General features: G+C 41.2%; 1 protein-coding gene across 3 annotated transcripts in view; it reads right to left on the bottom strand.

The window, feature by feature from the left end:
* Window positions 1–13,360: 13,360 nt before the first annotated feature.
* The window catches only part of LOC133622315 (copine-8-like), a 417,761-nt gene continuing 403,966 nt past the window's right edge, over window positions 13,361–27,155 (bottom strand). For all 3 annotated transcript variants that reach the window (XM_061984911.1, XM_061984910.2, XM_061984912.1), the window contains 3 exons: window positions 22,390–22,447; window positions 21,923–21,996; window positions 13,361–19,291 (listed from right to left, as the gene is read on the bottom strand). In XM_061984911.1, the coding sequence (XP_061840895.1) occupies window positions 19,112–19,291; window positions 21,923–21,996; window positions 22,390–22,447 (312 nt within the window). In that variant the 3' untranslated portion in view covers window positions 13,361–19,111. The remainder of the gene's footprint in view (window positions 19,292–21,922; window positions 21,997–22,389; window positions 22,448–27,155) is intronic.

Raw genomic sequence — 27,155 nt, 5'->3', positions numbered from 1 at the left:
AACTAAAAACGCTAGACAAGGCTAGGAAAACATACTTCATGAAAGAAGTTAATATAAGGACAAAGTACAAACTAAAAACGCTAGACAAGGCTAGGAAAAATACAGGCAAACCTTAGATGAATGGTACACGATGAACTAGTGAGTTCTCTGGCAAGATCAACAGGTTTGCAAGCAGTGACAAAGTTCCGGCGCTCACAGGCCGTCAGCAGCCAGGTTAAATAGGCTGCTTCTAATCTACGTCAGGTGTGTGCTGCTGCCTTGCGCCAGCTGCACTCCATACTGTGGACGAGAGAGAGAGTGAACATGGTGTGCAGACAACAACAGAACTGAGCAAGGAAATTTCAGATTACCACAATATCAATACAAAGTGTCAAGACAGAATAAACTCTCTGCTGCTGAAGCAACAGAGATACAGTCTATAGGTCCCTAAGATATATAGATATCTAATGTATTCATACATTGTTTATGTAGGATACACGCATATGTATATATAACCTAATCATATTGTTTCTTCAACTTAAAAATAGTTTACCGTTTTTTTCCCCCTTCTCTGGGATTATATTCCCAGTTTTGATCTCGGACGTCTGGTCACTTATAGCGTATAAGAATATTATATTACTGTTAAGCAAACTATGAATAATAAAACACGCCAAAACATGTGTCTGTTACACACGTATGACAAAAAAGCGCGTGAAAATCAGTGGTATTCAGTGAGGTAAAATGAATTAAATGCGCTGACAGTTCATTGCTCCTGCCAAATGAATTGCACTGAGTGGAGCGGATCACCACTCCAAGATGGCGGCCCCGCGCCTCGTCTGCGCCAGTAGGCAGTAGCGCTCTATGCTGCGTCTACTTATAAGATGTCTATGGTTATAACGTTAGCAGTGAGTTTGCAGCCTCACTGATTTAACTACACAGCAAATAAAAGTCACGTTACTTAGGCAATAAACGTTATCTTACATTCAAAACTTACCCTTCTTTGTGCAACTTCAAATGTCGAACGAAGTTGGAAGTTGTTGCGTCTCCGTCTGTAATATTCGAACTGCGTGATTTGCATACGGCAATTCGTTTTTTGTTGACCAAGTCGTAGTTTTTATACCCGAACGAAACCAGATTTAACATAATTGTTTATCACTGGCACGTTGTTGGACAACTCTTGTTCATTGGTTGTCCTGCAATTTGATTGGATGAATGCTGTGTGATGAAAACAACGTAGTTCTAATTTGATTGGCTGTTGTACTGACAGCACACCAGCTGACAGGAATAACACGCTGATAGACAGACGAAGAAAATGAAAAATACGGAGCGCTCCCAAATAACTTTTTAAGCTTTGGATTTTGGGGAAAGTGGCAAGTCATGTCAAGTCATGTCAAGTCAAAAGGCTCAAGTCCAAGTGAAGTCACAAGTCATTGATGTTAAAGTCTAAGTCGAGTTGCAAGTCTCTTTACATTTTGTCAAGTCGAGTCTAAAGTCATCAAATTCATGACTCGAGTCTGACTCGAGTCCAAGTCATGTGACTCGAGTCCACACCTCTGCTCACTAGCACTTTAAAATCCACAATGCACTGAGACCTCAGGAAGTGAACCGTGAAGTGGCAAAGGAACAATAATTGCATTTTGAGTTAAGGTGAGCAGATAACTGTAATGTTGACGAGGAGGCATGATGATGCGCGGATTGTTCTTCCAAGATGCCACAGGAACTCCGGAGACAGCGTGCAGGTAAGAAAATGATTTAATCTCCATTAATCAGGCAGGAACAAACAAACAAACACAAGTAGAGCGTGTGCCTAGCACAAGGAAAGCTAACGGAATAGCTAACACAAAAACACATAAGGCAAAGCTTAGCTCAAGGAACACAATGGACTAACGTAACAGTTGCGTAAAGCAAACAAAAGCACCAGTGACTGAGTGACGGGACAAGGCAGGACTAAATAGCTCTCTGATTAGTATCCGGCAGCTGGTGAGCATCCCGAACACTAATCAGAGGCAGGTGAAAACAATCAGCACACATGACAACCAAGAAACACAAAACAGGGGTGCTAAAACAGAATTTAAACCACCAGTGAATCAAAACCCAAAATAAACTATGATCCGGGAAACGGACCATAACAATAACGTCACATTTTACAACGAAAAATACACGAGAGCTGCAAATCCCTTAGTGGCTGTCCAGAACTCATTTTGGTGGACCGCCATGATCAAATTGACGAATGCATGAGAAATATTGTATTCTTTGAGGATGGGCCAGTCCCCACTAGGGTTGTATGCATACTTGCGAACCTTGAGACTTCCGATTTCGGGAGGTGGAGGGTGGAGGGTGGGGAGGGGGAGGGGGAGGGGGCGTGGCGGGGGTGTGGTTGGGGGCGTGGTTAAGAGGGGAGGAGTATATTTACAGCTAGAACTCACCATGTCAAGTATTTCATATACCGTATTTTCCGCACTATAAGGCGCACCTAAAAACCACAATTTTTCTCAAAAGCTGACAGTGCGCCTAATAACCCGGTGCGCTTTATTACGATTCATTTTCATAAAGTTTCGGTCTCGCAACTTCGGTAAACAGCCGCCATCTTTTTTCCCGGTAGAACAGGAAGCGCTTCTTCTTCTACGCAAGCAACCGCCAAGGAAAGCACCCGCCCCCATAGAACAGGAAGCGCTTCACCCGCCCCCGGAAGAAGAAGAAAAAACGCGCGGATATCACCGTACGTTTCATTTCCTGTTTACATCTGTAAAGACCACAAAATGGCTCCTACAAAGGACAAGGATCCGGTTCATAAAAAGACGCAATCTCTCCATCCGCACACGGATTACTACCGTATTTCACAGCAACTGATATTCCTGTGAACTGCACTGTGGAACGGGAGCACGTACGGTGAATATTCGCACCACAGAGAATGAGAAGTCATCCTTCACTGTGGTTCTAGCTTGCCATGCTAACTTCCACCCAGGGTGATATTCAAAAGGAAGACCTTGCCAAAAGAGACCTTTCCAGCCGGCGTCATCATAAAAGCTAACTCGAAGGGATGGATGGATGAAGAAAAGATGAGCGAGTGGTTAAGGGAAGTTTACGCGAAGAGGCCGGGTGGCTTTTTTCACACAGCTCCGAAGGCGAACACACCTTCACTAAGACGGGCAGATAGCGCCGGTCGACATACGCCAACATCTGCCAGTGGATCGTAAATGCCTGGGCAGATAGTTTCGGTCACAACTGTGGTCCGAGCTTTCCGGAAGGCAGGATTCACAGAACTGCTGCACAACAACAGCGACACTGAATCCGATGACTTCGACGAGGCGGAGCCGGCCATTTTTGGATCCCACGCTTGCGCAACTTTTCAATTCGGACACCGAAGACGAAGAATTCGAAGGATTTACGAATGAAGAATAACTTCAGAAGGTGAGCGCTATGTTTATTTTGTGTGTTGTGACATTAACGTTCGAGCAACATTATGTTGCTATTTATTGCTCTACACCATTTTGAATTTTACTATGTTTGTGATTGCACATTTGCGTACATTTTGGGACAGAGTTGTTAGAACGCTGGTTTTCAATATATTATTAAAGTTTGACTGAACTATCTGACTGTTTTTTTGACATTCACTTTAGCGCAGCGTTTTTTTGACATTCACTTTAGCGCAGCGTAGGCGCGGCTTATAGTCCGGGGCGGCTTATTGGTGGACAAAATTATGAAATATGTAATTCATAGAAGGTGCGGCTAATAATCCGGTGCGCCTTATAGTGCGGAAAATACGGTATACAGTATGTATATAAGAAATACTTGACTTTCAGTGAATTCTAGCTATATATCTATATCTATCTATATATATATATATATATATATATATATATATATATATATATATATATGTCAGTGACGTGCGGTGAGGTTCATGGCTGGTGAGGCACTGACTTCATCACAGTCAGATTTACAAACATATGAACCCTAAAGAGTATCTTATTCACCATTTGATTGGCAGCAGTTAACGGGTTATGTTTAAAAGCTCATACCAGCATTTTCCCTGCTTGGCACTCAGCATCAAGGGTTGGAATTGGGGGTTAAATCACCAAAAATTATTCCCGGGCGCGGCGCCGCTGCTGCCCACTGCTCCCCTCACCTCCCAGGGGGTGATCAAGGGATGGGTCAAATGCAGAGGACACATTTCATTACACCTAGTGTGTGTGTGACAATCATTGCTACTTTAACTTAACTTTAACTTTACACATACAAACTGTAGCACACAAAAAAGCACATTTAATAAAAAAAACGTTATTATGGTCTTACCTTTACTTATAAATAAAGTCCATTCGCCGCTGTTGTGCTGGATTAATGAACCCCCTGACGGGTGTGTTATATCAACTAAAGCCCTCACTTAAACTTTCCACGTGCAAGATTGAATCTATTTAAAAAAGTGTAACCGAGGGTTTATAAATGTCGCCTATACTGTATGAAACTACAAAATAACAAACACGGAGGCTCCAGTTTACACGAGGACCACTTTATTTACATTCTTTCAAAAACCTCCGCTCCACTACAACATGTCATCACTTCCGCTCTTGGCGCCTTCAAAATAAGAGCTCAAGGCATATACTGTATAACAGCACATAACAGGAACTTAACATCACAAATAGGAAATCCCATAAAAATAAGTTACAAAAGTTATTTAATAAGAAGCCAAAAAGTGCAAAAACAATAATGTTCGTGTTGGAGGAGTTGTGAATTATATACACCTGCAGTCTGCAGGTGTACCTAATGTTGTGGCCCTACAGTCATTCACAACTCCAACACGAACATTATTGTTTTTGCACTTTTTGGCTTCTTATGAAATAACTTTTTTAAATAGATTCAATCTTGCACATGGAAAGTTTAAGTGTGGGCTTTAGTTGATATAACAATTCTACGGCGGGGGTGCAGGAGGTGGGATTACTGGAGCCTCAGCCAGTGCGTCTTTTGCAGCCGTTTTATGATCGCTCAGCACAAGAAATACGTTACACACATACAGTTGTTGACAAAATACACTGTACATTATATACCTCAGCTAACTAAACTATGGAAATGTATAATATAATTCATATAGCAATACAGTCTCAGTGCACAGCAGGCCAGCAGTTAGCCGAGTCCGTCCATGTTGAGGCACTGAGTGACGTGCCTCATTTGACTGCTGTACACCGCACCGTCTCTTCTCAGTATTTGAACGGCACATGTGAAAATTCAGCGATTTTGAATAAAAATAATCTAAAACTGGTGAAGTTAAATGGAAAATAACTTTATAGTATAATCACTGCATACATATAACAATTTAATTAATTTTTTTAATTTTTACATTTTTTTTAATTTTTTTTCTTTTTTCTGAGGCAGGTGAGGCCCTGCCTCACCTGCCTCTAGTGACTGCACGTCACTGATATATATATATACATACAAGAAATACTTGAATTTCAGTGTTCATTTATTTACACATATACACACACATAACACTCATCTACTCATTGTTGAGTTAAGGGTTGAATTGTCCATCCTTGTTCTATTCTCTGTCACTATTTTTCTAACCATGCTGAACACCCTCTCTGATGATGCATTGCTGTGTGGCACGCACAAAAGTGCTTTCATCAAATGCGCTAGAGTCTGGTATCTTCCATCTCTCCCTAGCATGGCCCAAAACCGGTCAATCTTTGCTTCCTGACGAAGATCTTCACTGCCAAGCACTTGGTAGTCCACTACTTCTTTCCGGAGGCTATCCAGGTCCAACTGTAGCTGCGGCTTGGAACTTACAAGCGTATTTCTTCATCTTACTCGTCGTCGGCGTCGCCATGGCTGTATCTTCCTCGTTCTTCTGCTTCGTCTCCTTGTTGTGTGCGCAGTTGTGCACTGCACTCTCTAAAAGCCCTAGATGTTATTGTCACATATGCATGTACAGTAGATTGTGATGATACCGGGTAGAAGGAGACGGCACTGAGGCTGGGAGAGTGTTTAGCCTGGGGCGTATTTATTCAAAAGGAAAATCTGTATCTCTATATAAATATATATATATATATATACTGTATATAACAGGAAATGGGTGTCAGACTATGTGTAGAATTTAACTTGAGGGTTTTACCGTAAGTGTTGGAGGTGCGTGTTGTGAGGAGCGGTGCTGTCAGACAAGGGCAAGGCAGGCAGGGCTTGTCCAGGGGCGGAAGCGTGGTCGGGAGGCAGGAGCGAGTCGTCGTAGTCCGGGGGCGAGCGAGGAGTCGAGAACCAGGAAGCACGAGGGAGACAGGGAAGATCCAGAAGCACACGACACACAGCGTGACTCGGGGACGCACACAGGGAGGGTACGATGTACAGATTGCTACGTTCTGACAAAGGATCTCTGGTGGCGGTTGTTTAAGTAGTCGTCCCTCTCATCAGATTGAAGATGGAACGCAGCTGCCTGCAGCAGCTTGAGTGACGCGCGCGCGAGCGCGCTTGGAGGTGCGCTCAGGGTGGCTCCCAGATGATTGCCGTGACATAGATGGCAGTATTGTCCTGTTTAAGAGTGTCACAACATTGCTGTTTACGACAGACGAACTGCTTTACGGTAGACGAAAAAGTGACTGCTGTTGTTGTGTGTTGTTACCGCGCTGGGAGGACGTTAATGAAACTGCCTAACAATAAACCCACATAAGAAACCAAGAACTCGCCCTCGATCATTCTACAGTTATAACGTGAATGGGCAGGCACGCTGTTTATATTGTGGGAAAGCGGACGTGAAAACAGGTCAGGTCCGCATGGAGGGGGCGTGGCCTCCAGCTCGGCCTGAATTTCGGGAGATTTTCGGGACAAAATTTGTCCCTGGAGGTTTTCGGGAGAGGCGCTGAATTTCGGGAGTATCCCGGAAAATCCGGGAGGGTTGGCAAGTATGGTTGTGCGGTATACCGGTACTAGTATAGTATTGCGGTACTAATGAATCAAAAATGGTACTATACTCTGTTTGAAAAGTACCGGTTCCCGATTTAAAAAAAACAAACATTTTTAACGGGCGTGACGCCGCGTCGTCACATCGTGACATTGCTGGGTTTACGAGCAAAAGAGCATGTTCGGCAGCGCACAATCACGGAGTACTTACAAGCAGACACAGTGTGTAGACAGACAAGGAAGAATGGACGCATTTTGGCCTAAAAACCAAAGATAAAGGTAAATTTATAACACTGAAACAACCTCAGGATGAGGTGCTTTAAGACATGGCTAGCTAGCTAGCAGCTAACATCCATCCGCAGTCGGCAGTGTTTTAGCTACTTCTAAATCACTAATCCTCGCCTCCATGGCGACAAATAAAGTACGTTTCTTTCAAGTATCATCCCTGCAGGACGAAGAATAGCTAAACATGCATCACTACACACTGTTGGAAGATACAATAAGAAACATATGTTTAATGTACCGGAATTTTTTTTGTTAAAATAAAGCCAATAATGCAATTTCTTTGTGGTCCCCTTTATTTAGAAAAGTATCGAAAAGTATCAAAATACACTTTGGTACAGGTACACAAAGCGTTGCTGTCATTAGGTCAAACTTGTACTTCATCAAGATCTTTAGCTCCATCTCTGTTGATTGTACTCATGGACATAAATTCTCCGCACCAGGTTTAGTCACTTGAGGATCTCATCTCCACAATTTACAAATAATGATGGCCTCGCTAAACTCTGACCTATAGCATTTGCTGGGATGAAAATCAGTCACTGTAAACAGGAGGCCAAATTTCTCAGCAGGGAAAAAGATTGCATGCACTCTCCAGGTGGCGAGTGAAATCCAGCCTTGGGTGGGGTGGCTGAAGTATCTTGGGAAGGTGTAGAGTAACAGATGATCGATGTACCATCTGCAGCGGTCACCGTATCAGACGTCTTAGCGAAGACGGAGAAGCCGAAAGGGGAATATTTTGCGTTACTGGTGGAGTTACATTTCTATACCCTCACCTACAATCAGGAGCTTTGGGTTGTGAAAGGAAGAGATAGGGTGAGGAGCTTAGTTAAGAGCAGAGTAACTTGTTCAGGCGTCTTTGCTGTCACTTACATGTGCAAGCAGATGTCTCATACAATGTGTGGCTGGGCTGGCACGCTGTTTGTACAAGTTGTAGAGGGTGTTAAATGCTGTGCCATCACAGCACGCCCTTATTGTTGTTGTTTGGGTGAAAATCAGCAGACGTTCGAGAGAATAGTTGCCCTGAAATTCGGGAGTCTCCCGGAAAAATTGGGAGGGTTGGCAAGTGTGATGCTGTCAAGCGCCATTCATATAAAACTCACGGGCCGCACTAACATTACATTTTCATATTAAGGTGCGGGCCGCGTGTCTGAGACCCCTTGTTTGTACATAGCACAAAGCAAAAAAAGACTTTGTATGCAGTGTTATTTCATTTTAAATTTCAAAAGAGTTTTGTGGCTCCCATTGTTTTCTTTAATTTGTGAAACTGGTCAAAATGGCTCTTTGAGTGGTAAAGGTTGCTGACCCCTGACCTAGGAGAAGGAGGCAGACCAGAGACACAACACTTCTCTGATGACGATTTCCGGAAACAGAAGAGGTGGTTGAAGACAAGAAAACCCGGGCAACCCTTCATACTAGATTACTGCCCCAAAGACACAGACCAACAGGGTACAAAATGGGAGAAAACTAAGGGAAATGATCCAATTAAAGTCTAGTTAGTTCATATGGTTGATCTACAACAATCTTAGAGATACATGTCTTACTTCCTGAAGTCTGCATAAGGATGGAGCCACATTGACAGTCGGAAGAGTATACACAATCTACACTTTAAAATTGTGCTGAATGCAAATTAAAATTCACCAGGGACTCCTGGAGGATGAACAAGAACAAAGGGCAAAGAGAGTGCACAATAGGGCATGCTAACACCTCTGTGTGGTGTAGAAGCAGGAGCAGAGGGAGCAGGTATTGTCATGACAGAAGAAATCCCTAGGCTGATCTAAATTCACCCTTAATTAATCCACCGGGACACCAGTGTGGCATTTCTAGCACAAACTTCCCCACACTCTGTCACGATCCTCAACTTTATCATCCGGTCTATTGATGAAAAATCTTAACCACTTGATGTAATACCAATAAAAAACTGAACAGTGAGTGAACTTAAGCACTTAGTCAAGGGTTTATTGGATTCAGAAGTTTATTATCATTGAATTATCGTTGAACTGGAAATCGTTGTGTGATTGTGGTCATCCATCGGCAGTAGAGTAGTATAAGTATCTGAATAGGCACACATATGACAAAAAGAGGCTAGTAATCAGAATTGAGAGAGTGAATGGGGAATATATTAAACATATAATATGTATGTGGTAAGGTTCAGTGAAATTTCTGTCTTTTAAACATATTTTTCAACATGACTTTGTTTAGTTTTATGTTGGCTCAGCTCTCTTGGCTGTGACCTGACAGAGGCAGCTAGAAGTTGGATGACTGCAAGGAAAGTGTCCAACATGGCTGTGATATGCAGTAGGAAAGGGAATCATATGGCCCCATTCCTGGGTGGATCTCGCATGAGAGGAAGAGAGGTGTGGTTAATTGTTTTGCAATGCAGTCTGCTGAAAATTATGGAAAGCGCCACTCTACATAGGTAGAAGGTGATCTGGTGATGATCATTGAACAAAGACTAAGTTGGAATTGCCGCAAAACACATTTTAAGACGTTCAACACTCTACTGCCGTCTGGCAGTTAACGTGAATAGTGCACCCTCCTAATTCGTCACGTTTCATGTGTCAGGTAAACCGTGACAAATGGGGCCATATGGACCCCTTTCTATTGTACTTTGGGGTCAAAAAATGATATAATAAAGCAAGATGTCCTATTTTTCGATTGTTTGGAGTATCCGGGGCTACCCCTAACTAAAGAGGGGCTTGAAGCAATATGTTGTTTTGAGGCCTCCCCAGCATTACACATTTTTTCCACACTTTGTTATTCATGTGAAATTATTTTTTATACTTTTATAATAAAACTTCAAATATATTCAATGCATATTTTGCACCAAAACTGATTGTCTTTTAGTGCAAAATAACAAACTTAACATGATAAAAACAAAGTGTGTATTCCTGGCACACTGCAGGCTGGAACTCATGCTGCGTTCCAATAAACTCGGAAGTTGGAAGTCGGAGCTGGGAGAATGATGTCACAGTCGAGGTCAGAAATCAAGACGGCCACCTACACGAAAGCTTTCCTTATCGGTATATAAATGACTTATGGAAAAATATGCACTCCTTCTGCAACGTTCAAACACAATGGATGCAGCTGAAACACAAAGACGCTATTACTAGCAATGTAGAACTTATAAAACATTTCATTATACTACAGTAACAAGACCATATACAGTACATAGGTCCTACAATACATTGCATATGGCTGATTTAGCGCCACAAAAAATAGACAGAAGTACTAACAACGAATATCACCGACGGACACTGATGGCCAGTAACAAGCTACATGTTGCTAAGCTACATAGTTTAACTACTTTTTCCTGTAGCTTAGCTACTTTTTTAATGAGTAGCTTCTCCTGTAGCGTAGCTACTTTTAGACCCATGTAGCTAGGTGACTTATGATGTGTATTTCTGGGCTTGTCACCCTCTCCGGGGCAGAAGGGCGACACGGCAGGGCGGCTGGATCAAAAGAGACGCCGGAGACGCTTTGCTGAACAAAAAGTTGCTTTATTACAAGCGAGCATCATTATACGGGACTGCAGTACCTGGAGGAGGTCAAGTCAAAAAAATGAGGCATTCCTAAATTTGAGGAGGCGAACCACCATCTTATATTCCTTCTTTCTCTGTCTGGGTGTGTGTTAATTCAGGAGAGTACAACCTGACCATGTAAGGAGATGTTCATGTGTAAGTGACCAGAAAACAACCTCTATATGTTGTAACTTAAATGTCGACGTGAAGATAGACATGGAGTCGCTCCTCCAGGATAGAGCTATCACTTTTGCATTCCAAAGTCTGAAATTATTGCCTCTTCTTGTGAGCGAGTTAACCCAGTCCACATGCGAATGTCCAACTAAGGCATTAATTATGGGCTCAACCATTATTTACTTAAACCTGGTGGTTCGCTTTCTCCAAGTTGAATATAAACATTCACCATACGTAGAAAATAATATGAGTTAATTAATTCACTTCACTTACATCAAAGCTACAAGCTACAAAGAGAAAATGGACTGCCAATCCAGGCCAAAAAAATATGGAGAAAATCCAATGATTGTGTCCATTTGTACACTCTCAGTTACATTAACATTGATATTATACATGTGGGCCCATTAATGGAAACGTTGTTAAATGCAGCTTTGATGCAGCAAGCTACTTTTGCTGTGTAGCTTGTAGTGTAGCTTTCTACAATTCTCCGGGGTTAGCTTCCCCAGTAGCTTAGCTACATTTAATCGAGAGTAACTACATTTTCAGAGTAGCTAACCCATCACTGCAGACGGATCTATTTTTGTTTACAATCAGAGCGGCCATCCTTGAAGCCAACTGAGGTGGCGAGGACTCTCTGACTTTCTGAGTAGGAAATCCGACCTCGGGGGCAGGGGCGTTTCCAGTCGAAACTTCTGACGAGGAACTCGGAGATTCCGACTTGCCAGCCCTTGGAAGGTACGTGCAAACTGGCACAGTTACGCACAAATGGCTGTCAGAAGTGAGCGATCGCTGCAATGACGAAGTAGAGAGAGAATCCTCCACGCTTGTGTCAACTATCTACGTATTTCTGCAAGAAATACCATCTTTGAGCCGGTATGGGATTCCACAAATTTGAACAGAGTTGAATGCTTTGCGAACATTTGACATTGGTTGCTAATTAAATGAAAATAAGACTGTTGCCTTTTATGGGTGTAAACTTACCACAGACAGCTCAGGTCACTGGTAATAAGTTGGGCTGTGAATCTTTGGGCACCACACAATTCGATTCTGGGATGTAACGATTTGATTCTAGAATCAAAATCTATACTTTTTTTTATTAACATTGGATGCCAGTTCAATGATTAACTACATTCCTCCACGAAATAGACAAACAGCTGTGATAAATTTCTATATTTCTTAAAATACAACTGGTTTTGTTTAATAAAATGCTACCCAAACATTTAATAAAGTAAAATACAAATAAGGCATCAGGAGAAGTATCCAACACTTCTCTTTTCTGAAGTAAATCTATACAGCAGATATAGATCATCTACATCAGGGGTGTCAAACGTACGGCCCGAGGGCCGGATCAGGCCCGCGAACAGGTTTTATCTGGCCCGCGGGGTGAGTTTGCCAAGTATAAACATTAACCTGAAATTTTTGAATGAAAGAAACAGCTGTTCTAAATGGGTCCACTGGATGTCGCAATAGCAATTCTTTGTATCTTTGTAGATGATGCTACATATGTACAAAATAAACCACATGTTGAGGAAAATTATTAAACTACATAAACAACATACTGTAATTTGATTTAGATAAAAAATGTTTATCTTGATAAATTGAAAATTAACACCAATGAGTTGACTGATGAACATTATCATATAATTTATTCAGAAAATATAAATAACGACAAATAAAGTATATATACTATTAACCGCAACAGGTAATTGTAAAAAAAACAACAACATTATGATTTGTACAATTTCAGAATGTGCTCGTTCCATTTTTAAACAAAGAAAACAATCTGAAGTTGTCTTTATTTTTAAGTTATCGTGCCGTGATATTACCAGTCCGGCCCACTTGCCATCCATCAATTTTCTACCGCTTATCCCTTTCGGGGTCGCAGGGGGTACTGGAGCCTATCTCAGCTACAATCGGGCGGAAGGCAGTGTACACCCTGGACAAGTCACCACCTCATTGCAGGGCCAACACAGATAGACAGACAACATTCACACTCACATTCACACACTAGGGACCATTTCGTGTTGCCAATCAACCTATCCCCAGCTGCATGTCTTTGGAGGTGGGAGGAAGCCGGAGTACCCGGAGGGAACCCACGCAGTCACGGGGAGAACATGCAAACTCCACACAGAAAGATCCCGAGCGCATGATCGAACCCAGGACCTTTGTATTGTGAGGCAGACGCACTAACCCCTCTGCCACCGTGCTGCCCACTTGGGACTACATTTTTCTCCACGTGGCCCCCGATCTAAAATGAGTTTGACACCCCTGATCTACATCAACAATATAATTTGTCTGAGTGGTTGGACTAATTGAAAAGAAAAAAAAATTCGGAATCGCTATAAAAATCTTGAATCATTTGAAATTTTTTTTTTTTTGATGACACCCCTATTAATCAGACAAGCCTCCAACAATAATGTTGATTCCCTATAGAAAAGGCCCACAAAAACCACTACTAATGCAAAATATCCAATAAAACCAGTCATATTTTGTTCTTTCAATTGAACTTTAATTTAAGGCAATCCATTACAAAGCATTTCACGACCCACCATTTGACAACAGTCATGTACAATGAAGGGTGTCATGCAAATCAAAACACAGCATGAAATACTGTCTCAACGACAAAGATAAATCATGGGGTTAAAGAAAATAAGTCAATCAACTGTAACATGCTAAATGACATGCTACAACTCAGTTGTCGGACCACTGGTGAGACGAGAAATGTCGGGAGAAGCAGGCACAACAGAGAAGAAACAGCAAACTGACATGCTCGTGGACTGGTTGGGCTGATCTGGGATCAGCAACATGTGCACAACACTCTCCTGTACCCCAAGGACACATGCGGTCGATCAATGGCGTTGAACAAGTCGGAGACCACGTCTTGGCGGGAGGAATGACTTTTCATCAAATACAAAACAAAAAATAAAAAAAATATTCCAAACATATTCATGAGCACTCTAACAATAAAGTGCTGTCGTGATCAATATGCAAAGCAGCATTTACGAATGCTTGACATTCTCATGCATATTGATGAGCGTTTACATTGTCGCTGTAAATGGTTGCTCTCGGCCCGACGGGAACTTGCATCAACACCCGGAATGAGCGTCCACACCCTGAAGTTGTTTGCTACGTTGGGAAACTGAATGAGGGACACCTGGGAAGCAGTTGCTCGTTACACTCTTTGAAGAAGATTAGAGTGGGAGCCAACCCCCTCGTTGGGGAAATCAATGATTTTCTGACAAAACTGGCAAAAGTGGAATAAGGATTTCAAAGAAATGTCTTTGTTAGCATTAAAGGACCATTACAGCAGTTAATAGTCAGTGTGGCGCTTTAAGCTAAATGTTTGCTCATGCAAATTTTTACTCTTAATGAGGTTAATGTTTATTGCCAAATCAATTAATATATCTGCATCAACTATCCGCGCTTCACTTTTTCCACATTTTGTTATGTTACAAACGTATTCCAAAATGGAATACATTCATTTGTTTCCTCAAAACTCTACACACAGTGTACGTGTTTTAGATCTGCGTACGTGTGTTTTAAATCACCGTACGTGTTTTAGATCCAGTGAAGTTGGCACGTTGTGTAAATAGTAAATAAAAACAATGCAAATCCTTTTCAACCTATATTCAATTGAATAGACTGCAAAGACAAGATACTTAACGTTCGAACTGAGAAACGTAATTTTTTCCCCACAAATAATCATTAACTCAGAATTTGATGGCAGCAACACATTGCAAAAAGTTGGCACAGGGGCATTTTTACCACTGTGTTACATGGCCTTTCCTTTTAACAACACTCAGTAAACGTTTGGGAACTGAGAAGACCAATTTTTGAAGCTTTTTAGGTGGAATTATTTTCCATTCTTGCTTGATGTACAGCTTAAGTTGTTCGACAGTCCGGGGTCTCCGTTGTGGTATTTTAGGCTTCATAATGCGGCACACATTTTCAATAGGAGACAGGTCTGGACTACAGGCAGGCCAGTCTACTTCCCGCACTCTTTTAGTACGAAGCCACGCCGTTGTAACACGTGCAGAATGTGGCTTAGCATTGTCTTGCTGAAATAAGCAGGGGTGTCCATGAAAAAGACGTTGCTTGGATGGTATATGTTGCTCCAAAACATGTATGTACTTTTTAGCATTAATGGTGTCTTCACAGATGTGTAAGTAACCCATGCCTTGGGCACTAATACACCCCCATACCATCACAGATGCTGGCTTTTGAACTTTGCGCTTTTAACAATCAGGATGATTATTTTCCTCTTTGGTCCGGATGACACGACATCCACAGTTTCCAAAAACAATTTGAAATGTGGACTCGTCAGACCACAGAACACTTTTCCACTTTGCATCAGTCCATCTTAGATGAGCTCGGGCCCAGCAAAGCCGGCAGCGTTTCTGGGTGTAGTTGATAAATGGCTTTGCATAGTAGAATTTTAACTTGCACTTACAGATGTAGCGACCAACTGTAGTTACTGACAGTGGTTTTCTGAAGTGTTCCTGAGTACATGTGGTGATATCCTTTACACACTGTCGGTTTTTGATGCACGGGCATTGCTGCTTTCGTGCAGTGATTTCTCCAGATTATCTGAACCTTTTGATGATATTACGGACCGTAGATGGTGAAATCCCTAAATTCCTTGCAATAGCTGGTTGAGAAATGTTGTTCTTAAACAATTTGCTCACGCATTTGTTGACAAAGTGGTGACCCTCGCCCCATCCATTTTTTGTGAATAACTGAGCATTTCATGTAAGCTGCTTTTATACCCAATCATGGCAACCACCTGTTCCCAATAAGCCTGTTCCCCTGTGGGATGTTCCAAATAAGTGTTTGATGAGCATTCCTCAACTTTCTTTGACTTTTTTGCTACTTGTGCCAGCTTTTTTGAAACATGTTGCAGGCACCATTTTCCAAATGAGCTAATATTTGCAAAAAATAAAAAAGTTTACCAGTTCAAACATTAAATATCTTGTCTTTGCCGTCTATTCAATTGAATATAGGTTAAAAAGGATTTGCAAATCATTGTATTCTGTTTTTTTTTTACGATTTACACAACGTGCCAACTTCATCGGTTTTGGGATTTGTAGATCCGCGTAGGCGTGTTTTAGATCCGCGTACGCATGTTTTAAGTTGTCTGTGTGTCCCTAATCAGAAAGAACCCTCGATAGGCTGTCTACTTACAAGTGACTTTTGCGACACTTCTGCCGTGTATGATTTAAGCCAGTGCATCCAGATTTGTAAGCGTGTAAAACAATGTTTGCCTACCTGAAGTGTGCCTACCAACCAACCACAGAAGACACCGAGCAATTTAAAATGATAGGAAACAATGTACAGCTGAGGTGTGACGCAAAGACCCGCCTCACATTGTTTCTGATTGGTTTAAATTGTGTCGTGTCTTCCTTGGTTGGTCAAATGTAGGCACAGTGGATTGATGGCGTATGGTCTGGGATTGGTTAGTTCCATCAATCACTCAGAGTTACTTGAACTGGCAAGGTGCGAAAATCAAAGTTTATTACTATGAAAACATATAGAGTAGTGAATGGGGAATATAAGCGTAAGAAAGTTTTAAATTATATCTATATATACAGACAGGGTTAATATAATTTGATATTAGGAGTATGTGATAGTTGGACGTCCGTGACCATTTCCTTAAAGATTTGTAATCAATCAGAAATATCAAGCAGCTAAATTGCGCCAAATATGGATTGCATTTTTCCAGTGGCGGGCCATGTGTTTCCCACCTAGGCCTTCAGTGATGTCCGACTTCAATGATTACCTCTCAAAATACCATTATTTATGTCACTATCATTGCTGGAGAAATACTCACGCACTACTGGTCATTGAACCACCTCAACAGTGTACCAAACGGGTTATTTTCTGGCACATTTAAAAATCAATAAACCTGCATCAGCAATTAAAACATATCTTATGTGGTACTGTCAAAATTAAAATTGCAAAAAACATATTTAATGTGAAAAAATAAAGAAATAAAATATCTGAACTCACAATTTGTAGAACCCATTCGAGCTTCCGGGGTTGGCCGACATTGTCTCACAAGATGTAGTTTCTCTTTAAATATCCTTCTTGAAAATGGCCTTGCAAATATATGTGTTGTCTTGTCTAATCATACAAGATGCAGACGAGACTTGTTGGCTGAGTTCTTAAAGTTTACTCCACAGTGTGCTCGTCAATAATGTCCAGCTGCCGGCATGTCTACATTCAACAACCTAAACGGGGCTACTGCGCATGCGCTTCACTACTGTGGCATGCTGGGTAATGGAGTTCTAATGTTACCTAGCTCATAACATCACAATATACTGTATATCTGCCACCTAATCAACGTTTTGTCCTTATTTGTGGGTCAACACTTCCTGCTAAGTTGCAACTTGTGATTGGATACTCACTTTCGAATGACAAGTTAGTATCCAATCACAGTCTCGTTACCATCAGGCTACCTAGAAAGGCTACTGTCAACAACTTGTGATCTGATTGGCTATCGCAACTGTGTATAAACTCAATGTGTTCTCAAATTCATCCGCTTACAGTCCAAGTAAGTATCCAATCACAGGATACGTAAATGTCACGTTCAACGTGAGGCCATCTAGAAGGCCTTACTGACAACAACTCGTGATCTGATTGGCTATCGCAATTGTCTATCACCTGTATGTCCCTGTTCACTTACAGTGCACGGACGCTCGCATTGTTGATTCTGAAGGCCCCGAGCAGATTTGGTACAGCATGGCAACATAAGCTAGCTGAATTCTGATTGGATACAAACTCTATAACCTAAAAACAACAGCACTGGAAGGAGCATAATATGACATGAAGAGAATATGAATCATTTTAGATATTGAGGGAAAGTAAATAAAAAAATAATTTCATCTTTAATTATGATCATGATTTCTGGTTATGTTAGGCCAGCAGAGATGGCCTTGCTGGCCCTGACGGCAAAACCACTGCATTTTTCCCATCATGCATTGTAATGGTTTTGAATGGGTGTAATTCTGAATTAGTTTATGGTGCATGGACGTTTTTTTGTAATATCCATAAATTGTTATGTGTGACCATGTCTGTTGGCATTTTTCGTTGGTTTGCACCATGACTAGACAAGGTTGTTTGCATTGGGTTAGCTAAGTAAATGCTGTACTTGGTGAAGCATGATAATTGGTCATGAGCCTGAATTACCCACAAGATTATGACAAAACAGCAGCATATAAATGGACTTTTAAAATGAATTGTAAGACAGATTCCTTATGACAAATTGAAGACGCCGGCGGGCCATAGTTTGGATACCCCTACCCTAAAGCCAATAAACACCTTTTACCTGCACGTTGTCTCCTCGGCTTTCTGCATCTTTGGAACACACCAAATTATCGCCATCATGCGACCCCGAGCGTCACGACAAGGTCGGCAACAAATTTCAATTCAAGAAGCCTCAATTTTTGCAATAACTTTCGGAAAAATCTGCTGCAAATTCAGGCAAAAAAAAGGCAGCAAAATACCGGAGGGACTGAAATAAAAATAATTAAAACGTAAACCAGTCTGATTAATACCCATGGAAGGTGTCCAACTTTCAATATTTCCCAAGCCAAACTTCCAATGGAACGTTTCCAGAAATAAGTCATACAATTGGCATAAAAATTGCGGGATTTTGAAAGGAAACTGTAAAAACTATATAAATACCCTTAATATGTTTGACTAGTTTAAGTAAATTAGATTTTGATAAAATATAGTCATCTGTGAAATGGGCAACTATTGTTTTTATATGCAATCAAAGAAAAATAGATGATACTTTTTAAACAGTCTTATTAAATACTCATGCCACTCTGAAAAATACTTGAGAATCAAATATGTGGAGTGCTCTTAGAAACTGATGGCGAGAAATACCTGACTGATGTTTCCAGAACTAGAACTGTGAATTTTTCCCCCAGAAATATGGAGATCGTCTCCAGATATAAAAACTTGTTCCAGACGGGAAAAAGTGCCTGAAAAGATCAGCGTATTTGGCCACACTGATGACTGACAGGGCAGAGTTTCAGGTCAAAGTTCACCTGAAACCTTTTCGAGAAACGACCACAGACAGGCACAAGTTTCAACCACAATAAGATCTTTGTTTCCCCCCCAAAAAATAATCTGCTGCCCGTTTGAGATGCGAAACAGTCTACGCCGCAGTTTTGATTAAAAAAAAAGGAAAAAAAAGGGCTTTTTGCCGTCGGGTCCTGGAAAGTTTGCAGTCTCTCAACAAGAGAAAGCAACCTGATGAAGACACGCCGTCAGATGTGTGTGTGTCCGGGGGGCGTGTAAGGAGGCGGGGCGGGGTTGGGTTTAATCCCCCGGCTCTTCATGTAAGAAATGAACTGGTCCGGGATCTCGGCCAGCACGTCTTTCGCCAGGCGAGCCATGCTCAACACGTGGTTACCTGTCCGGTCCATGTAGTCTCTGAAGGGAACAAACTGAGGAGGAAGAGAAGGGATAGTAATAAAAACAAAACAATGCAGTCATGCAATTCGCGTGTTTTGTTTTAAATAAAAGAATCCTTCTTTTAATTTATAATTACAGGGGGTTCTGAGCGACACACACTCAGAGAAAGTGTCTAAAAGGAGGCACATTAGGAGTTCTGATGGTAATTTTTAACTACCCTATTTTTTCGGACGCTTTGAACCCTGTGGCTTATAAAACAGTGCAGCTGATTTATGGATACTGCAAAGCATGCATGTGCCAGACAAAAAAATAGGTGCTACAATGGCAGACTTGAACACACTTGGGAAAAACGCCACGAATTGGGCAAATTCCAAACAGCTTATTTGGTGGAATTATGAAGTAAGGTTAGATTGCTTGTATACCGGTATGGAAAAAACGGTAATGGTGGTTAATTTTGAGCATCTGAAATGTTAAAATTGATTGCAATATACCTGTTGCTATTTCATTGATAACAAAAAAGCAATTTAAATCTTAAATTTCTTAAAAAATGTTTTCCACCAAAACAGGTGTTGAAAAACAGCTTATTGTATTTTATGAAGACTGACTGTGATTATTTGTACTGTCGTGACTAATGGCAGTATAGTGTGGCTGTGATTGTAAGTCGTGCAAACATCACTTGTATACGAACGGAGGGCTAGCATGCGCAGCTAGTGGGTCCATGACTATGACTTTTTTTTGATTGATTGAGAAGTTTATTGACATCCTAAAGAATTGAATCCATGTAATGCTTTAAAAAGGCAAATGGATGGCACAAAGAGCCAAAACGCTTGTTTCCATTGTGGTCCATACTTCTGTTTTGTTTGAACAGCCGTTTTACTGCCGTGTTACAAACACCGCTTGGAAACAATTAAGGTATGTTAATAAACATTTCGTATTGGTATATATTTGTGCCTTATAATACATGTAAACACATTTATTTTCTCCAAAATTTAGTGGGTGCGGCTAGAATATCGGTGCGCTCTAGAGCCCGGAAAGTACGATAATGGTGGTTAACTTTCAGCATCTTAGTTTAAATGTTTAAATTTATCGTAATATACCTGTTGTTATTTTGCAGATAACAAAAAAGTAATTTATAAGCAACAGCTTGTTGTCTTTTATTAATGCTGACTGTGATTATTTGTACTGTTGTATAGTGTGGCTGTGTTTGTACGTCATGCAAACCTAATTTGTATACGAACGTTTCGGTTTTCAAACCACGTTCCAGAATCAATTAAGTTAGCAAATCGAGGTTCCACTGAAACAACACTCAATTATGGGTGTGCTTGAATCTATGGTAAAAGGACACAAACCATTGTGAAACAATTTTGCAGCAATAAATATTTCCCTTAGCACGGGGGTCAGCAATCCGCGGCTCTAGAGCCGCATGCGGCTCTTTAGTGCCGCCCTAGTGGCTCCCTGGATCTCTTTTAGAGATGTGTGAAAATGGAAAAAGACGAAGAAAAAAAAAAATTTTTTGTTTTAATATTTTCTGTAGGAGATCAAACATGACACAAACTTTCCTAATTTTTAGAAACCCCACTGTTTATGTTATACATGCTTCACTGATGAGAGTATTTGCCAAGCACCGTTTTGTCCTACTACTCATTGTAGTTCGTTTAAATGTACACATTTCTCCCTACGCCGCCACAGAAAGACATGTTTTATGTCACTCCTTCTTTGTCTCATTTTGTCCACCAAATGTTTAATGCTGTGCGTGAATGCACAAAGGTGAGCTTTGTTGATTTTATTGATTTGCTGGAGTGCTTATCAGGTATATTTGGCCAATCCATGACTGCAAGCTAATCGATGCTAACATGTTATTTAGGCTAGCTGTTTGTACATATTGCATCATTATGCTAGGTATATTTGAGCTAATCTAATTTCCTTTACTTATGTCTTCTGTGTGTTTTATTTATATTTGCATGTCTCACGACACATTATCTATATGTAATATTGGCTGCATTTCTCATAGTTGTGTGCTATGTTGTTCCAGACCACAGCAAACGTTACCCAGCTTGCAAAGATTGTAATAAATCAATTAGAAGAAGACAGCCTGCCGTTTCTATAAACTTGGACACACACATCTATACTTTTGGTCATTCTGAGCCAGTAATTTCCAGAAATTAACTCATCCTGTGATAAGTCTCCATTTTACTAATGATTTCCAATGTTGCAAAAATGTGTAGAATAAAAATTAGAATACAACATTTCTGTCAACGAAGATTTGCGTCAGCCTTAGATAGTAGGCTAATATAACTTATATAGACACTTACATCATGTGTTGCCTTCTTTATAACACTTATATAAGAATTTTAAAGTCATTTTGATAGTAGGCTAATATAGGTAATATAGAAACTTACATCGTGTGTTGCTTTCATTATAACACTTATATAAGGCTTTTAATGTTTTGCGGCTCCAGACAGATTTTTTTTTGTATTTTTGGTCCAATATGGCTCTCTCAACATTGTGGGTTGCAGACCCCTGATATATGGTAAAAGGAGACAAACATGCACACAAACTATTGAGAAACAATTATGCGGCAATAAATATTTCCCTTAGCTGAACGTTGTGACCTTCAGAATTACCCTTGGCCCAAAGCTGGACTGAACATCACGAGCCGTTACCTGGACAATGTCTCTCTCGGCCAGTTTCCCTCGGGAGGAGACCCTGATGTCGTCGCCGTCCAACTCTACCATAGCTGGGGAGACACATGAGAGCCAAAGCGCAAAGCCAGGCGTTATTACCTCGTCGACATCACAAAATGGGCGATGACGTGAGACTGCCTCTGCTCGGCGGCCTTAATGAACAAATGTGTTCTTATTATAGCATCTGCCATCCACAGTCTGTCCCTCGAAAGACTGCAGACCCAGTAATTACTGGAGCCATTGTACAACCAGGCAATAATGAGTTGTAATTACAAATGTGAATTACTACCTCATGCGGTATGTTTATCAGTTAAACAGGCATGATAAAAGTCCAAAAACAAGTCAAACCCCCGCAGCTTCTGCCATTTCTGCATAGCGACAATTCTGCTGCATACAATTACAAGGGTGATGAATGTTTATCACTGCAGCAAAGAAAGTCAGCATACCGTCAAATTCCGCCTGACCCACTCCGACGATGATAATGGACATTGGAAGCTTGGCGCCCTGCAGACCAATCAGAGTAGAGCAATTAAAAACATGTGCACGTGTACACCTTGAGACCTTTCCAGTGTTAGCGACATTGCCACAACGGTGCAGTTACATGCTCAACTGTGCAGGATAGAGCCCCACTAATGCTCCGTATCGCTCTTTAACGCCCAATGACCTTTAAGTCCCACTGGACTTGGACAGAAAAGCAAAAAAAACGTGCATGGAATCATACAAGCAAGGTAAGAAAGTAAGATGCAGCAGTGGAAACATTCCCCGTTCCACTTGTTTTATGTTGGGAATTCAATTTGCTGTCTGTTGAATACTCCCTGGTAGGGTTGTCCTGATACCAATATTTTAGTCCCGGTACCAAAATGTATTTCGATACTTGTCTAAATAAAAGGGACAATATTGGCAATATTGGCTTTATTTTAACAAAAAATCTTACGGTACATTCAACATATGTTTCTATTTGCAATCCAAGAACAATTTTGTCCTTAAATAAAATAGTGAACATACTAGACAACTTGTCTTTTAGTAGTAAGTAATTGTGATGTAGTATGTGTGTGCACGCTACTACAGCTTCTTCTTCCGTAGATATAAACTTTCTTTCACTTGTTACGTATGCAGTAAAAAATTGTGTCATTTCTCATTCTATTATTTTGTCAACATTATAAAGGACAAGCTGTAAAAATGGATTATTAAATGGTAAATGGGTTATACTTGTATAGCGCTTTTCTACCTTGAAGGTACTCAAAGCGCTTTGACACTATTTCCACATTCACCCATTCACACACTGATGGCGGGGGCTGCCACGCAAGGCACTAACCACGACCCATCAGGAGCAAGGGTGAAGTGTCTTGCTCAAGGACAAAACGGACGTGACTGGGTTGGTAGAAGGTGGGGATCGAACCAGGAACCCTCAGGTTGCTGGCACAGCCACTCTTCCAACCGCTGTCCTCATATTGTTCATTTACTGATAATATCTGGTTATTTTCTGTTTCAACATGTTATATCTACACTTCTATTAAAATGTAATAATCACTTATTATTCTGTCGTTTGATACTTAACTTTACATAAGTTTAGGATGATACCACACATTTGGGTATCGATCCGATACCAAGTAGTTACAGGATCATACATTGGTCATAATTTAAGTCCTCATGTGTCCTGAAACGTAATTCATGAGTTTATAAACATATGAATAAAAAAAAAAAAAAACCGAAAAAAGATTTTGTGATTATGAGAAATATCGATGTAATCATAGTAGAATCGACTAGATATACTCTTGTACTTGGTATTATTACAGTGGATGTCAGGTGTGGATCCACCCATGGCGTTGGCTTACATTCAGGAGCGCTAGCTTGCTGTTAGCGGTGAGCCATTGTATCCTCCTACGATGTGTAGTGAAGCATGTTTAGCTATTCCTCGTCTTGCAGGGATGACACTTGTAAGAAACTTACTTTATTTGTGGCCATGGAGGCGAGGATTAGTGATTTAGAAGTAGGTATCTAAAACACTGCCGATAGACGTTAGCTGCTATCTAGCTAGCCATGTCTCAAAGCACCTCTTGCTGAGCAGCGTTTCAGTGTTATAGCTTCACCTTTATTGTTAGTTTTCAAGCCAAAATGCCTCCATTCTCCTTTTTCTGTCTGCTTGTAAGTACTCTGTGATTGTGCGTTGCCAAACATGCTCCTCCGCTCGTAAAACCAGCAATGTCACGACATGACGACGGCGCGCCGTCATGCCCGTTAAAAAAAAGAGAGACCCGGTCCTTTTTACAGGCGGTATAGTACCGATTATGATTCATTAGTTTCGCAGTATTTTACTAGTACCAGTATACCGTACAACCTTACTCCCTGGTATGGGCTTTTGCTCAACAAATGTTTGTTATCAGCAAGCAGGAGGAGATGAAAAGAAGTGGCAGAAGTTGTCAAAATGGGCCAAGGCTAAAGCTAAGGCTAAGGCTGTTTTCCTGCCGAGATCTTGAAGTGATGGTACGGCCAAGGAGCAGGTCAGAGTCCACGCAGAGAGACTTTCGGAAAAAAAAATTCGATAAAAATGTTGCACGTGAAGCTTTTGTGAGCTGGGAGAAGATGGAGAGGGAGGAGGAGCCAAGTTCAGAAAATACAGCATCCATCCTCCATCCAGCCACTCCCAAGCCACATTACATAATCCAAAATAAAAGTTCAACATATAAACACAAATTAAATAGTAAGCATCAGAAAGTGCATGGGAGTTTGCCCAACCAGTCTACATGTGCTTTGTGGACTTGGAGAAGGCATTCGACCGTGTCCCCCGGGAAGTCCTGTGGGGAGTGCTCAGAGAGTACGGGGTATCGGACTGTCTGATTGTGGCGGTCCGCTCCCTGTATGATCAGTGTCAGAGCTTGGTCCGCATTGCCGGCAGTAAGTCGGACACGTTTCCAGTGAGGGTTGGACTCCACCAAGGCTGCCCTTTGTCACCGATTCTGTTCATAACTTTTATGGATAGAATTTCTAGGCGCAGTCAAGGCGTTGAGGGGATCCGGTTTGGTGGCTGCTTTTTGCAGATGATGTGGTCCTGATGGCTTCAACTGGCCAGGATCTTCAGCTCTCACTGGATCGGTTCGCAGCCGAGTGTGAAGCGACTGGGATGAGAATCAGCACCTCCCAGTCCGAGTCCATGGTTCTCGCCTGGGAAAGGGTGGAGTGCCATCTCCAGGTTGGGGAGGAGATCTTGCCCCAAGTGGAGGAGTTCAAGTACGTAGGAGTCTTGTTCACGAGTGAGGGAAGAGTGGATTGTGAGATCAACAGGTGGATCGGTGCGGCGTCTTCAGTAATGAGGACGCTGTATCGATCCGTTGTGGTGAAGAAGGAGCTGAGCCGGAAGGCAAAGCTCTCAATTTACCGGTCGATCTACGTTCCCATCCTCACCTATGGTCATGAGCTTTGGGTTATGACCGAAAGGACAAGATCACGAGTACAAGCGGCCGAAATTAGTTTCCTCCCCCGGGTGGCGGGGCTCTCTCTTAGAGATAGGGTGAGAAGCTCTGTCATCCGGGAGGAACTCAGAGTAAAGCCGCTGCTCCTCCACATGGAGAGGAGCCAGATGAGGTGGTTTGGGCATCTGGTCAGGATGCCACCCGAACGCCTCCCTAGGGAGGTGTTTAGGGCACGTCCGACCAGCAGGAGGCCACGGGGAAGACCCAGGACACGTTGGGAAGACTATGTCTCCCGGCTGGCCTGGGAACGCCTCGGGATCCTTCGGGAGGAGCTGGACGAAGTGGCTGGGGAGAGGGAAGTCTGGGCTTTTCTGCTTAGGCTGCTGCCCCCGCGACCCGACCTTGGATAAGCGGAAGAAAATGGATGGATGGATGGCATCAGAAAGTATACTATTTCATAGCCCTTAAAAAGGTAACTTATATTTTATTGTTTACGTGTGAGTGTGTATATAAATAAGCCTGATTATTAATATGTGTGATGTGAATAAGATGTGCTTTTCATTCAATTCTATTGTGTATTTCATAATTTGGAGCTCTTGTTCTCTGCATTTGCTAGTTTACTCTGTCTGTTGTTAAAATAAACATTTCAGATCATATCACTTTTATTCAACACTCTTATCATATTGTTATCAGTCGCTGTCTTACTTGCCCAGGGACTACAGGTGGAAGTTAGCAAATATTGCAACAACCTGGCTCAAGGCATCTTAATGTTTTTGTGCATTGTTCCTGTTTAAATAAATATATTCATTTATCCTAATTTTTTTATTTAAAAAATAGATCATTACAAATAATAATTACAAAAATAAATAAAAAACAATTAAAAAAAAACAAGCCAGCTTACGCCTGGCAGATGTATTCAAAGTGTGCTTTGTATTATTTAATTTAATTTAATTTAACATTTTATACTGTATAGCGATTTGCTTGTATGGCAAGTAGATGTTAAATGGGGCTGTTTGCAACTTCCTCAGTTACATTTTTAAAGCGAATACAAAACCCAAAACCAGTGAAGTTGGCATGCTGTGTAATTCGGAAATAAAAACAGAATACAATGATTTGCAAATCCTTTTCAATTTATATTCAATTGATGCAGTACTGCCTGAGGGATCGAAGGTCTGTAATATCATTGCTTACGTGCAGTGATTTCTCCAGATTCTCTGAACCTTTTGATGATATTACGGACCGTAGATGGTGAAATCCCTAAATTCCTTCCAATAGCTCATTGTTGGACAATTTGCTCACTCATTTGTTGACAAAGTGGTGACCCTTGCCCCATCCTTGTTTGTGAATGACTGAGCATTTCATAGAAGCTGCTTTTATACCCTATCATGTCACCCACCTGTTCCCAATGAGCCTGTTCACCTGTAGGATGTTCCAAAAAAGTGTTTGATGAGCATTCCTCAACTTTCTCAGTCTTTTTTGCCACTTGTGCCAGCTTTTTTGAAACATGATGCAAGCATCAAATTCCAAATGAGCTAATATTTGCAAAAAATAACAAAGTTTTCCAGTTCAATTTGTTAAATATCTTGTATTTGCAGTCTATTCAATTGAATATAAGTTGAAAAGGATTTGCAAATCATTGTATTCTGTTTTTATTTACCATTTACACAATGTGCCAACTTCACTGGTTTTGGGGTTTGTATAACAAGAACACCATTGGCCACCTTTTGTTAGTTACTATTACTGGTTTAACATCTATTTTAAATGTGTCTATATTTTTCACAAATACATAGTTTATGGAATAA

The sequence above is a fragment of the Nerophis lumbriciformis genome, linkage group LG23, assembly GCF_033978685.3.
Source record: "Nerophis lumbriciformis linkage group LG23, RoL_Nlum_v2.1, whole genome shotgun sequence".
Classification (NCBI taxonomy): domain Eukaryota; kingdom Metazoa; phylum Chordata; class Actinopteri; order Syngnathiformes; family Syngnathidae; genus Nerophis; species Nerophis lumbriciformis.
The sequence above is the reverse complement of the archived record's forward strand: the minus strand, read 5'-3'. Positions and strand labels throughout refer to the sequence as shown.